The 15654-nt window shown below is 39.1% G+C and overlaps 1 protein-coding gene and 2 pseudogenes across 2 annotated transcripts; 2 read left to right on the plus strand and 1 right to left on the minus strand.

Annotated features, from left to right (window-relative positions):
- Positions 1-7438: 7438 nt before the first annotated feature.
- On the minus strand, positions 7439-8836 carry LOC120181734 (annotated as a pseudogene).
- A 551-nt stretch (positions 8837-9387) lies between these two features.
- Positions 9388-11561, plus strand: LOC120181717 (F-box protein At5g39250-like). Of its 2 annotated transcripts, none has more exons than XM_039186804.1 (2): positions 9388-9499; positions 10474-11561. In XM_039186804.1, exon 2 carries the CDS (start codon positions 10576-10578, stop codon positions 11323-11325), a length of 750 nt encoding a protein of 249 aa, XP_039042735.1. In that variant the 5' UTR covers positions 9388-9499; positions 10474-10575; the 3' UTR covers positions 11326-11561. The 2 variants fall into 2 exon arrangements, with proteins under 2 accessions (XP_039042735.1, XP_039042734.1); XM_039186803.1 differs by lacking the exon at positions 9388-9499 and adding an exon at positions 10217-10390.
- A 1569-nt stretch (positions 11562-13130) lies between these two features.
- On the plus strand, positions 13131-14655 carry LOC120181735 (annotated as a pseudogene).
- The last annotated feature ends 999 nt before the right edge of the window (positions 14656-15654 follow it).

A 15654-nucleotide genomic window follows, 5' to 3' on the forward strand; every position in this document is an offset into this window, starting at 1 on the left:
AATTAAAATTATTAGTATTATTATTATAATTATTAGTATTATAATTATTATTATTTATTATTAATATTAATATTATATATTATTATTATTTAATAAATAATTACAAAACCCAGAGCCCAATAATCAGGCCCGTTTTACTCAACCAAAACCGGCCCAATCTAGTCCAGGCTTAGCAGAACCCTTCTAGGGTTTCCATCTCATCCCCAGCCGCCAGACGATCTCCACCGTTGGATCTGGCAAGATCCAACGGTCTAAAGTTTTACAACAAGAAACCCTAGGGTTATGATACCCTAGGGACCACGCGGCCGTCGCTGTCGCCACCACCAACGCCGCCCTCGCCAGAAGCCTCCAGAAGGCCAGCTGCTCCCCACATGTCACGGCTATAGGGTGAGTCACCACATAGCTCGGTGACTCACCGAACTTCCCCCTCTAGACCGGTCTGAGCATGGCTCGGTGGTGGCTATAAAAGCCACCGGATCCTACAAAACAAAGGGGAGACAGAGGACAGAAAACAAAAAAAAATGAAAGGAAGGGATAACCACAACAAGCCAACACAGAACAACCCAACAGCCAAATATCGAAAGAAAAGAGAAGAGAGAAACTTACCGAGGAAACTGCAGTCATCGGAGCCTCCTCGTGCCGTCGGAAAGCCGAGAGTCAAAGGTAAAAAAAACTTTAGATCTAGGTCGATCTAAGGAGATTTAGAGTAAGAGGAGGTCGGATTTGGCCTTTAGGAGCTCAAATCCTTAATTTGGTGTAATTTGGTAATCTCCGGCCACCAGAGACGGCGGCCGGCGGCGGCGATTGGAGCCGGAACAAGGTGGCCAACGGTGGCCGGTTTCCCTCCGGCGAGGGAAACTTAGAGAGAAGCGAGAGAAAAAAATTTCTCTCGTTTGAGAGAGATAAGGGAGAAAGGAGAATGAGAGAGCTGGCCCTTCGGGCCAGCCGTTTGGGGATTTATACCCCTCCTCAAACGACGTCGTTTTGGGAGGGGTATATCTGTAATTTCGCGCATGGCTAAACCATTTCCGTAGCCATCCAAGTTTTATAATTATTCATTTTAGTCACTGAAATTAATTTCTGAACATTTTAATTCAGTTTTTGAATTTTATTTTATTATGTTTTAGTCCTTACCAGTATTAAATAATATATTTAGGTAAATATCAAATTTAGTCCCTTATAGTTTAGTATTTTTTATTTTAATCCCGTATTAATTAATTAGGTTAAATTACACTATTAACCATTATCTTTCATAATATTTCAAATTATTATCTTTTTTTTTGATACTTTATATTTAGTTTTATAATTTTAATTTCTTTTATTTTGATCATTATTTAATTACAATATTATTTTGTTATCACTTTTATATTTTAATTATGGCTTTAGTTATTATTTTATTATTATCTTAGTCTTATAAATATATTTATATTAAATATTATAAAAATTATAATTTATTTAAATCATTTTTATGAAAATTTATTACATTTTTAATATTTATTTATTAATATCGAAGAAAAGAGCTGTCTTAAAGCACCTAGAAGTTCTTTTCTGATATTCTTAAATAAATAAATATCTTGTTTTTTATAAATTATATATTAATTATTTTTTTAGAAAAAATGTATTTTTAGTTATTTATTAATATCGAAGAAAAGAGCTGTCTTAAAGCACCTAGAAGCCCTTTTCTGATATTTTTAAATAAATAAATATTTTATACATATTAATATATTTTCTTTAAATTATTTGAAATAACATAATTATGAATTAAATATATTTTGAATTTTTAAATTTCTAATAATAGAGATAATTTATAATTAAAAAGTACCAATTTTGGGCGTTGTAGGGGTGCTAATCCTTCCCTAAACGTAACCGACCACGAATCTCTTTTTATTATTAAAAAGAACGAATTTTTGGTTAAAACGCAGATCAGTTTATCTTTTAATTTTTTTTAAAAAACTCTTTTAAAATATATTTTTAGGTATTCGACCTACCTGACCCAAAAGGCCGATGGTGACTCCCAAATTATTTTCAAAACCATTTATTCACATCACTTTTCCCGTCAAGTAAATATTTCGTGCCCGGACGAAAACCGGTTACGACAGGTATACTAAAAGAATTTTATAGAAAACTCAATTCAGTTCGTTAATTTTTGTTATTTCAATTATCGAACTAATTAATTAAACTTTATTTAGTTCGTCAACATTTTAAAAAAAGTTTAATTTAATTAAAGATTAAAAAAATTCAGTTAATAAAAATTCAATTGATCGATGATTGAATTAATGGTTTGAATACTCCTAATACATATGAAAGAAAGATACCTGGCGGAAGAAATCTAAGGAGAGTCCAAGCCTTTAATGGTCCCACGAATAAACGACCACCACAGCTCCTTCTCCACAAAAAACTACTTTTTTTTTTTATTTTTTTTTGAAAGAACATAAAACTACTTGTCTATAATAAAATATCAACTTATTATTAAATACAGCTTATTAAATAAATTTTTTTGAGGAAAAACGTGCATAATATTATTACCATGCAAACAAACAGTACGTATAAGGGAACCATAAACATACAATTCATCTCAGCTATGGAACACAGCCAGAAGAGGATGGACGATCAATTTCCAGCAACCTGGTGGCAAAAGCTGGGGGTTGCGAATCCCATTTATTTGAGAACCCGACATGAAGCCTTCCCGAGCAAAACCGTGAGCCACTGCATTACCCGAGCGACCAACATGTTAAAACGAGCAGTGATCAAACAGGCTCACAGCTTGGTGAATTTGGTCGATAAGAGGGTCCCCAAATGAGTAGTCTATAGTAGAGTTCCCCGCTCTGTTAACAACCGAGAGAGAGTCACCTTCGATCACAAACCTTCGCCCCCCCGACTCATGGGCAAGAATAACACCTTCCAAACACGCTAATGTCTCCACATGGAAAGCATCCATCGCAAGTGAATAAACCGAGCCACCGCTGATACAAAACCCCCTGTAGGATCCCGCAAAACTACACCAATGGCACCCTTACCCGAGTCCCTATCAAAAGAACCATCAAAGTTTACTTTGAAGCAATTTGGGGGAGGAGGATGCCAGACCATGGTTACCGGCATCCGAGCCACATCAGGTACTGAGGGGGCAATACACGCTTCCGAGAGATAAGCCATGACAAAGCGGTGAATTTCTACATCCGAGGATATTCGACCTTGATGCAAGTGACGGTTGCGTGCACCCCATAACGCCCATAAAAGCACCAATACACATGGAATGGCTTCCACCGGCAGAAGTTTCGTCATCATGTGAAGTCATTCTCGGGTATTATGGACATCCAGCGTTAACATATGTCCCCAACCAAAAAGGTCCCACACCGACTGCACCTTAGGGCAATCCCGAATAGCATGAAGGATAGACTCAGAGCCGGTTTCACATCGAAAACAAAGCGGAGAAGGAGCCACATGCTTCAGAAACAGATTTTCAAAACATGGGAGCATGTAACGAAAGATCCTCCAGAGGCAGACCTGAATCTTCGCTGGCACCACTTGAGACCACAGCAGCCGATAAAATGCACTATCCCTGGCAGAGCTAACCTCCATATTCTCATCCAAGCAAAGCAGATGGCGATATGCACTACGGACAGTGAAATGACCATGAGATTCCAATCTCCAAACCTGCCGATCTGCCACCTAACCGATGAAAGAGGAATGGACATGATCGTATGAACAACTCCAGGAGGAAATAACTCTCTAAGCAGACCAATCCTCTACTGACCAGAAGAAGAATCAATCAAATCTGAAACTCTTGAAATGCGGCTGGGATCCGCATAGATATTGTATAAATCAAGAGGAGCCCAATTAGGAACCCAATACTCCGTAAAAACACTCGTTGTCAACCCATTCACAATCTGCGATAGAAGATCAGCTTTTAGCGTATCCCTTATCCCCCAAAGACTAAGCCAGGGGTACGAAGGTTGTGAACCAAAAGCAGATGTTAAAAAAACACCATCCGGGAAATATTTCGTCCGTAAGACCCGTGCCACCAGGGAGGAAGTGTCATGGAGAAGTCGCTTACAAAGGAAGGCCTGGTTGAAAAGTTCCAAGTACCGGATACCAAGACCACCCCGTGCTTTGGGCAGTCGGAGCAAAGGCAACCCAAGCCAATTAATCCCGCCATGTTCAAAATTGTTTCGCCACTAGAACCGCGCAGTCACTGCATTTAAATCACGGCACAAAGTCTTCCAAAGAGCATACAAACTCATTTGGTAGGACGGCAAAACTTGCAGGACCGATTTGATCATAACCAGTTTGCCTCCTTGAGAAAGGTGTTTGATCGAAGCATTATTCACTCGTTCAAGGAGACGCTCTTTAAGAAACCGAAAAGTGTGGCTACGATTACGGTTAATCACTGACGGGAACCCCAAGTAGCGTTCAAAGTCATTAGCAGTCGAAACCCCGAAAAAGCTGGCCAGAAAAGCGCGACATTGCGTGGATCCGTATTAGCACTGTAAAATATCTTCGATTTAGCAAAGTTCACCCGCTGGCCGGAGCAAGCTTGGAACTTCCGTATATGGGAGAGCAAGCAAGCAGCATCAGCATGGAGAGCCCGACCATACAACAGACAGTCATCCGCGAAAAGAAGGTGGTGGATAGCAGGGCCACCCCGACTTAAACGGCCACCTGGATATTGACCCGAATGAAATGATTTCCGCAGCAGAGATGACAATCCCTCCATACAAAACAGAAATAAGGGGAAAGCGGATCCCCTGGCGAAGACCACAATGAGGTTGAATCACCTGCGAGAGTTGGCCATTAATGCGAACTTGGTAAGTGACGGACCGAACACAACGCATCAGCAGAGAGACCCAGCGGTCATGAAACCCAAACTGACAAAGGATTTGTTCCAGAAAATCCCAACCCACCCTATCATAGGCCTTGCTCATGTCAAGCTTCAGGGCAAAGAATCCTTTTCGACCAGATCGACGACACCAATAGGTGTCAAGAGCCTCCGCAGCAATAAGAGCATTATCCGTAATTAAACGCCCGGGAACAAAGGCAATCTGACATTCATCTATACAGGCATCCAGCACATGTTTAAAACAGTTCACCAAGACTTTCGACACTATCTTGTAAATTACGTTGCACAAGCTGATGAGGCGAAACTCCTGAACAATATGGGCACCCTGTACTTTCAGAATCAGAACAATTGTTGTGAGATTGATGCTCATGAGATCAGCTTCACCATTTAAGATTTCATGACAGTAATTGGTGATATCAGTACCCACCTCCCCCAAAAAAGATTGATAGAAAGACGCATGAAACCCGTCTGGACCTGGGGCCTTGAGCAGGGGCATCTGAAACACAGCAACTTTTATTTCATCGGCTGTGAAGGGCCGGATAAGAGCATTATTATGATCAGCAGAAATGCAAGGGGAGATACCCTGGAGAATTGCATCACACGGCGACAAAGGAGTCCTAGAGAAAAGATCCTGAAAATAATCAGTAAAGCACCAAAGGATATGGGCGTCATCATAATTATCAACACCTAATGAATCCGTAATGTAGGCTATAGTGTACTGGCGACGTCGAATGGAAGCTGACGCATGAAAGTAAGGTATTCCGATCCCCCAGCCGAAGCCAATTGACATGCCTCCGTTGACACCAATAAATTTCCTCACTCGTCAGTAATTGGTTGAGTTCAGATTGCAACTGAGAAATTGCAGATAAAGAATCATTAGAAGCTGGCTGAGACCGCAGAATCTGTAGTCGGTGGGAAAGAGTCTGTGATTGCCTACGTTGATCAACAATACGATTGTGTTGCCATTGTCCAAGAGAAACACCCAAAGTTGATAAACGCTGAGGTACAGGGAGATTCGTAGAAGACCAGCCCGATTGTACTAGCTGGACAAAATTCGGATCAGTAGCATTGTTAGCCTCATATCGGAACAACTTCGGACCACGGTTGCCAGATCCAGGCATGCGCCAACAATCCGTATTAATCAACAAAGGCCAATGATCCGAAGTAGAATTATCAAGGTGGTAAACCTGAGTATCCGAGAACATGTTCCGCCAAGTAGATGTACAAACTGCCCGATCCAATCGCTCACGTACATTGGTTTGGACCGTCCTACCACACTCCCATGTGTACCAACGACCAAAATACCCCAGATCCTGTAATTCACAATCCTCCAAACAATCCCGGAAAGATGCCATCTGACCAGCCCGACGGAGACAAGAACCCTATTTTTCTGTTGACCACATAATCTCATTAAAATCACCCGCGCAAAGCCAAGGGAGTGATAATTGGCTCGCTAAATGCCGAAGAAGGGACCAGGAATGTGGGTGATGAGTAGTGATCAATGCCCCATAAAAGCCAGTAAACCACCATGGAATATCCGTTGTCGTTCCCGTTCCCGTTCAGTGCTAAATTTTATGATCGATAGACGATCATCCAACGGAACAATGGACGTATTAGGAGATAACCACCATGCACTAGAAAGAGTCTGAATGAGGGCCTCCCTGTTGTAAGGACGAGGGGTAAGCAATCGCATTACAAGCCATTTAGAAGAGTCAGGGGGCTTGCGGCTGAAGACACAAGAGGTTCGATAACCGCTGCCTCCCGCTTCAGACAGCGTAAGATGCTGCCGTTCATCCAGCAACGCATCCGTCATCAAGGCACTGTTAGAGTATAGCAGTGTTGGGCAGTTATTTTTCTCATATTTGGCACGTGTACCCGAGTTGGTTAAGCTGTTGCAACAGCTCTGTGGTAGTTAGAATAGCTCTCCTTTGGTTCTTTAAATAGCTACCTTTGCTGTGTAATTGTAAGCTTCTGAAATATACAAGTTTACACGTTTTCTATACTTTCTTTCAATAGTTAACTAACAGAGAAACAACCCACACCTTCAAACAAGACAAAGCAAAAGAGACAGCAAACCGCTACTTAGAGCGTGAGAAACCCTTAGTTATTGTACAGAGTACAATTCAATAATCACATTAATGTCGGCAACGGCAAGTCCTTCTAACCTTATTTTTTAATTCTTCTTTAAATGAATCACAATATAGTATTTAATTCTTTTTTAAATGAAATCATAATAATTAATTATATAAAACATAATATAATACAAAATTTAAGAACATGATTCACATATATGACCATTTAAGAACATGATTCACATAGTTAACAGTTGAAATTAAACTCAAATTAAGATTTAAATAATATGTAAATGAAAGGGTGATTAAATAAATTCTAACTGAGTTGTTGACCAATTAATCGGTAACATTAAATTTCATTAATAATTTAAAACATGAGTGTCTGATGAAAGTGAAAATTTCAAGTTCTTTGAGGAAATCCTAGAAACCCTTGGAACATATAAATTGCTGGTTTCAATGAACCAAAGAAGTCACAATTGTGAGCACATAGAAAAGGAAGCTTATTGTCAACCACCATGATTGTTTCCTTCACTAGTTTCGATTTCTTAATATTTCTGAAGTAGTTGTTGCTATCTATGATTTCAACCACTCAACAAAATCTTTCAACATCTGATCAGAACTTCCATCTTCGCCGACACTTTTGGTAACCCTTTGCTTCAGTTCAACAGCTCTTGTTCTGGAATCATCATCACCGACCAATTGTTCCACCTTGCTTTTAATCTCTTCTTTTCCGATGACCCCTCTTTCGTCGCTTTCGAACTTCAGTCCGATCTTCCAGATGTCGCAGATGTAGCTCTCGTTCAGGAACTGGTCTCCAAAGTAAGGCCAGCACAAGAAGGGAACCCCATTGCTTACGCCTTCAATGGTGGAATTCCACCCGCAGTGACTTAAAAAGCAAGCGATCGAAGAATGTTCCAACACTGCTCCTTGCGGTGCCCAACTCACCATCCTACCTCGATCTCCCACTCGTTCGATAAACCCCTGTGGGTAAACACGGTGTTTACCCTTTGTGATATCTTCTCTGACGACCCAAAGAAATGGCCTGTTGGTGAGTTCAAGCCCCAGAGCCAGCTCCTGGAACTGGATTTCGTCAAAAACCGTGAAGCTACCGAATGCAACATATATGACTGAAGCAGGCGATTGCTGATCGAGCCACTGCAAACAAGTTGGATCCTCGGGCCAGAAATTCCCCAACAAGTTTCCGAGCCGATCGTAGGCTGGAAGCGGGTTTGGGAACCAAGTTGAACCCTTCAGGGTCCAATTCCAAACTTGAGTTGCAAACTATCCAATCTGCTGTTTCAACAGCTTAGTTGTTCCCCCATAAGGTATGGAATATGATTTTCTGTGTTGAAGGAGAGGTATCCATGTTAAGCCATAGAAAGTTGGCTGGGTGTATAACAGGCATCATAGGCGACAACTGAAACATTTTATCTTTCACAAGTGGAGTGCCTGCAAAACACATCAATATTTATTTTCTCCATTACCAGTATCCAACAGTACTACAGACCAGTTAAAATAAAGACATGGTCATACCATTTTCATCAATCAATCCATCGTCAATATACTTTGGGTTACTAAGAAGCACCACTAGTTGGAACACCGAAGCCGGCCAAAATGCGGCTGTCGGAACCCCCATCTCCACCGCAACATCGATTACAAACCCGATGCTTAAATCAGCTAAAACACACGAAATCTTGTCTTCATCCGATGCATTAATCTTGTGAATCAACTTCTTCAGGTGTCCAGGCATAACCTGGCCTAATCTTTCAGTTGACTTCCCTATCTGCTTCCTGGCTTCCCCATCTTCCAGCCCATCGGGAACCGAAACTAGCTGAAGTAAGCAGTTTTCGGCGACATGCGGTTTCCCCATATCCTCGTGCTGAACTGAGAGCTCGCCATCTGATTTATAGGAACAATTTGAGGTCATTATTCATTTCCAGTGCTATCCTATTGATTTCTGGTTAATACTTTGTACGATAAATTGCACTTTGTGTTAAACTATGCTAATTGAATTTGAACAATTATCGAGTACATACATAATTACAGATCTAACTTTGAACTCAAATAATGGGAAAACGAAACTTGTGATTAATTAATATTTTGTCTAAAGTTTGCGATTAAATTAATATTTTTTATTTGAATTTTAGGAGTAAAATTAAAAATTAATCTTTTTTTAATTAAGATGTCACATCATCAAACTAAAATGAGGAGGTGCATCAGTGATCAAAATGTAATAATCGATAACATAAGTGTCTAAAATTTAATAAATTGATAGTGTAAGTGACTTAAATATAATATTTTTAATTTGATAAACAACAATGTAAAAATATAGAAGTTAAATGACCAATCCAACAGTTTACGCTTTGATTAATGCTAATCCACAAGCAAAGTATTTCTTTTGGTGGGGGCTTTGTCTCTTTTTCTAACCTGCAGCCTCTCTCTCTCCCTTAAATTATTTGTTTGGTCTTTCTGTTACTTCTTTTTCTCTAACCTTCGGGGGGGTTTTCAACGCCTTAACAGTAATATAAATAATTAGAGACCAAAAATCACATCTCCTGAAATATCTCTCCAAATTCCGCCAATAAATCAGGTAACATGTAACTCTTACTAGTTAATTTGTTGCGAATCTCCTCCTAGCTTCGTTGCCATTCTTTTTCTCGATCTGTGGTTTGTTGATTTCTATTTTTTTCTCCATTTTTCGTTCTTTTTTTGTGAAAATTTCGCGGATGAATTAGAAAGTTTGGATCTTTTACATATCATGTAATAGTAGGGTTTGTTTTTGTTTCTGGGTCTGTTTTACATTTAGTCAAAAACTATGTTTTTTTTGCCTCTCGAATTACTATTTCTAGGGTTATATTTATGAATATGGGTGGAATTTGAATTTTGGTTTTGTTTTAGTTGTTTGAAGTAAACTTGGGTTCTGCTGGAAAATTTAAGCTCTGAATTTCCTGATTTTTTGAGGTTTACTGTTGTGAATTGTAGAGCTAGAAAGGAATTATATGGCGTTGAATAATCGTGCTCAACCCCGAATTGGTTTAGAGTAATTGTGCTCTACCCTGGATTGGCGATTTATCATGTCATTGAAGTGTTGGTTTCGGTAAATTGAATGCTTTAAAATCACTTTATGTGTGTGCTTTGCTCTGTGCATTTGTGCATGATGTATCTGGCCAGTGGTGAAGGCAATTGAGTCGGGTCTAAGACCATAGATTTATGCTTCGGTGTCTATGAAGTTGACATTGTACAAGTTCCATTTGCATTGAGAGGTTGTTGACCAGGTCAGGTTGTTTTCAAGTACAATACGCTGTTCCGGAAGAGAATTTGTCTTTCTTATCCTTTCACTGATTTGTTTAGGACAGACCTTGTTTCCTGAAAGAATGTTTTAGTTTTGAAAACGGTTGCAATACCCAATATATCATCTTTTCTTTTGAATGCATCATTTGATGTTTCAGGCTCCATAATACGGACATCTTGCTGCACAAAAGTATGTGCAACATTCATGTTTTGAGCTTAATATCGATCCATTGATGCTTTGACATTTAAAACTTAATTTTATTGCTTTCACAGGAAGCCCTCAACTACTCAGTTTTTAGTTCTTTTACACCTTTTCCGATTTGCTGGAGCAAACTATCATCATCCGGCGTCTGATGGTCATTTTGCTATCCGAAAATGTCATTAGAAGAAGTTTTGAAGGTTGTTTTTCCCTTTTTAGATGGTGTAGACCTTGCAGCTTGTATGGTGGTTTGTAAGCATTGGAGACGCATAGCTAAAGATGATTACTTTTGGAAATGTGTATGTGCAAAGAGATGGCCTTCGATTTGCAAACGGCCCAATCCTCCTACTGTGACCTATTATAAACTGTATCAATCATTCTATAAACGACAGCATCAGCGATCACTTCTCCCTCCAAGACTTTCCTTCGATGACTTGGAGTTCTACATTGACATTTGGAGTGAAGATAAATTGATTTTCTCTGATGTTGTCCCTGGTCCTGTCCTCCCGGGAGGAATCAAGATCCTACCGGCTGGAATTTGCGACATGCTCAAGTTTCATCTCGAGAGTCCCGAGTACAAGATGATCTTACCTGTTGACCCAAGTTTCACCGTTCCTTGGAGCCAGACTGTGAGTGTTTCAGTGCTTGTGGGGCGGAAGGACTCGAATAAAGTTGCTTGTATAATTAATAAATCGCTGTTTGATTACATAGATCGTACAGCTTCCAGGGCTCTAGCTTTCGACTACCTTGTCTTCTCTCCCAATTATCCCTTTATTTCGGGAATCCGGGCATGGATCTCCTTGCTCTTCACAGAAGATGGAAACGACGGTGTCATGGATGTTTTCAGCATCGAGCTGGACTTTTGTGATGCTGCCAATTCTAGAGAAGAGGTATTGTGGCTATTAGACATGCTTGATTGGAAATGAATGGTGGAAAGCTTGGCATCCGAGACCAGGCACAGGGAAGTAAATGAAGTAGGGATGTGATAATAATATGTTCAGCCTTCACTGTGCTTTTCATGGTGGATTCATTCAACATATGTTATTCGGATTCACAAGATCATTGGAGATTCTATATTTAAGTGTTAGACGTGAGCATGGAACATGAATGCTTCAAGAGAAATGAAGAGTTCGAGCAACATGACTTTCAACTGGAAATAATTCAAATCCCCTTGCACTCCTGGCTCAAGTAACATCATTTTCTTGCATGTTCATAAGTTTGTACATTAGAGGTATGGTGTATTCATTTTAATCAATAAATATAAACAGTTCTTTGTATTTAACTTTCTGCACAAACTGTCATTTTCAATGTGGACCATATCTTGCTTTCTAAATATTGATTTAAGACCGAGTGATTGGAAACAATGGGCTGTTCAAAGCAGAGGAATTTTAAGTTAATAACATAACATGGTGGAAGGAGGAAGCTTCTACTTATAGAATATATAAATAAAATGGCAGAACATGTCACTCTTATAGAATATGAGCAGGGCCGAGAACATGTCGTATCTCATGCATGACTGCAGATTGCATGTCTAGTTGGTTCCCAGCAGGATCTAAAGCTACGATCACATTAACCAGAACTAGCTTCCTAGATGGATCAGAAGGGACCAGAGGTCCTGCAGTTACATAAACCATAACATTTACTGATTCGTTCATAGGTGTGATAAATAAATTGTGGCTGATTCATAAACTACGATAACATAAACTTTGTAATATCTTACAGAGTAACCAAATAAGAAATAAAATAACTATTCCAACACACATTAATAGCTAATTTTGATACCATACCTAGGTTAACGTATATAATGATGTAAATGGTAGTACAAATTGCATTTCTCCTTTTTATTATATGAAAGCACTATTTTTCTACCATGTTGTCAAAATAATGATCCATCATCATCGTCAGACCCATTTTCTTTCTTATTTACTATTGTTATTATTACACTTAAAATGTCTTCAATTGCAATCAAATCTTTTTCCCCAGTCCCCAAGCAAAGTTCATTCTTCGTTTTGAAGATTACATATGGCTTTTTTTTTGGGTCAGATGATATCAGCGGTGTAAGCGTTGAATGTCAAATGATTGAAACTTATCTTTGAATAAATATTATCTTTTACTTATCATAGATTAATAGAAGAATAATGTTAATACGAAAAATATTCTATGAAAAATATTAGTCTCAAAACTATTTTTTGTCAGATGATATTTAAAATAAAATAAAAAAAGTCCTGATTTTTTTTATAAGAAGCCATGATTTGATATACATAGCAAAAATTGTATGAATATATTAATAATATAAAAGGTGACAAAAATTGTATGGATTAATTGCCAACTCATGAAGGGGAAATACACACTAATTTTCTATTAATTTGGAAATTGTATGGACTTTAAATTAAGTCCGATGGATCTGAATTGAATTGTATTGATTTCATTAGTTTCTCTCCGAATTTTCTGGATCCTTTGTTTTACTGATATGTTAATTAAATTTAAAATGTAACCAGAGATAGTTGTCGGTGCATCAATGCGTCCGAGTAACATTGTCTAAGATAGTCAGTTTAGGCATTATTAGAGCATGGGTTAGTTTTCATGTTTAGAGAAGCACTTGAAAATGTGATGATTACAACTCGCCATATGGATCTTGTTGTTTCTTCTTGATTTTCGATTTGGGTAGATTCAGGAATGGCTTCCTCTATTATGTTATTTGAGTAGTTGCTTCTCCTTTTCAGGTTGTTGTATACCAAGAAAATGAAGGTCTGTTGCATTGGAGCTGGTTATGTTGGTGGGCCTACGATGGCTGTGATCGCGCTTAAATGTCCGGATATTGAAGTGGCTGTTGTCGATATCTCTGTACCTAGGATTGCTGCCTGGAACAGTGACCAGCTCCCTATCTATGAGCCTGGTCTTGACGATGTTGTGAAACAATGTCGTGGCAAGAACCTTTTCTTTAGCACTGATGTAGAGGAACATGTGCGAGAGGCTGATATAGTCTTTGTCTCAGTCAACACCCCCACCAAGACTAGCGGGCTAGGAGCTGGCAAAGCTGCGGACCTCACATATTGGGAAAGTGCTGCACTTATGATTGCGGATGTATCGATATCCGACAAGATTGTTGGTGACAAGTCAACGGTCCCTGTCAAAACTGCCGAGGCAATTGAAAAGATCCTCACCCACAACAGCAAGGGAATGAAGTTCCAAATCCTTTCAAACCCAGAATTTCTTGCTGAGGGAACTGCAATTCAAGATCTTTTTAACCCTGATCGTGTTCTTATCGGAGGCCGGGAAACCCCAGAAGGCAATGAGGCTGTCCAAGCATTGAAGGGTGTTTATGCTCATTGGGTCCCTGAGGAGAGAATTCTTAGCACCAGTCTTTGGTCCGCAGAGCTTTCCAAGCTTGCTGCAATGCTTTCTTGACTCAGAGGATCTCATCGGTAAATGCCATGTCCGCGCTTTGTGAGGCAACCGGGGCTGATGTTACGCAAGTCTCGTATGCTGTTGGTAAGGACACGAGGATTGGACCCAAATTTTTGAATGCTAGTGTCGGTTTTGGTGGATCCTGCTTCCAGAAGGATATTCTAAATCTGGTTTACATCTGTGAGTGCAATGGCCTGCCTGAGGTGGCAGAGCACCGGAAGCAGGTCATCAAATCAATGACTACCAGAAAAATCGATTTGTCAACCGTGTTGTTTCCTCGATGTTTAACACTGTTTCAAACAAGAAGATTGCTATTCTAGGGTTTGCCTTTAAGAAGGACACCGGTGATACTAGGGAGACCCCCGCCATCGATGTATGCAAAGGGCTTATGGGAGACAAAGCTCGGTTGAGCATATATGATCCACAGGTCACCGAGGACCAGGTCCAACGGGGTCTTTCGATGAAGAAGTTCGACTGGGACCATCCTCTTCACTTGCAGCCCATGGGCCCCACAACTGTTAAACAAGTCAGCTGTGTCTGGGACGCTTATGAGGCAACCAAGGATGCTCATGGAATTTGCATTCTGAGTTCTGACAGAGTGGGATTAATTTAAGCAGCCCGACTTCAAGAGGATATACGGCAACATGCAAAGGCCGGCATTTGTTCTTGACGGAAGGAACATCGTGATTGCGGAACAGCTGAGGGAGATCGGTTTCATAGTGTACTCGACTGGTAAGCCCCTGGATTCATGGCTCAAGGACATGCCTGCAGTAGCAAAAATGCCATGCACAGATTGGAGGCCTTCATTGCCACACGAATCAATTACCGTTCGAGCCCTATCAGTTTGACTCTTTCCTGTTGATTTTTTTTATGACGAGTTGTGATAAGATGCATATTAGACATATATTATATGATATTTTCTTTATATTTGAATAACTAAAATTGATTAAATTATGGATTTTGATTATATTTTGTATTTTGTGGATTAGGTTGAAGATTTAGATAAAACAAGTTCAAAATCTTATGATTAACATGGTCTTCACAAAATTCTCTAATTAAGGAGGAAAAATCGGAATTCAAGAAGCTAGCAAGACTAGAAGAGGTTTTCGCGTAAGGCGTGGGCATAACTTATTCATCATGAACTATCGCAGAAGAAGTCTTCAGTTAAGGCGTGGGAACGCCTTATCTGTACAACCCTAAATTAGGGTTACGAATTTACAAGGAAAAAAGAATTTAATGACAGTTGGAAGACTCTTTTGAATTATTCTTATATTTAGAAAAAGATGAGGGCATTTAAAACTCCTATTTTTGTGGGATTTTCTTTAAGGGAAACTTCTTTATCTAGAATAGGAAAATCCTTATAAAAGGGGAGCTAGGGCCATTAGTTTTACATCAAGTTTTACATTAAGTTTTCTTTATTTTCTTTTGGTTTTCTTTCAATTATGAGTAGCTAAATATTTTTGTTCCAACTCGAGGATAATTGAAACTTTGGTTCTTCAAGGATTATAAGATCTAAATAATTTTCATTGTTCTTTTACTTCTTTGCTATTTATATATATTCTGTTTTTATTAAGAATTATTATCTTGATTGATTGTGCAAAGGATCTGTTGTTCAATTATCAAGTTGATAAATTGTCATTTAGAACTTTAAATCCGTAATTGTTTAAACGTTCTAATATTAGTGGTAAAGTAACATGGTTGATTATGATTATGTTATGAAGGTGTAGACACCCGTTTTTGTCCGGGTCTTTTCTATCTAATTATTATTATTATTATTATTATTATTATTATTATGCTTATTTTTATTAACATATTAATACAATTTTTGCAGGCCAATTATTGAGGCC

Source organism: Hibiscus syriacus, unplaced genomic scaffold (assembly GCF_006381635.1).
Source record: "Hibiscus syriacus cultivar Baekdansim isolate YM2019G1 unplaced genomic scaffold, ASM638163v2 tig00112530_pilon, whole genome shotgun sequence".
In the NCBI taxonomy this organism is placed as follows: Eukaryota; Viridiplantae; Streptophyta; class Magnoliopsida; order Malvales; family Malvaceae; genus Hibiscus; species Hibiscus syriacus.

What these genes read in the sequence shown, in the direction of transcription:
- LOC120181717 (XM_039186804.1), top strand. Translation starts at nt 10,576, where the DNA reads ATGTCATTAGAAGAAGTTTTGAAGGTTGTTTTTCCCTTTTTAGATGGT.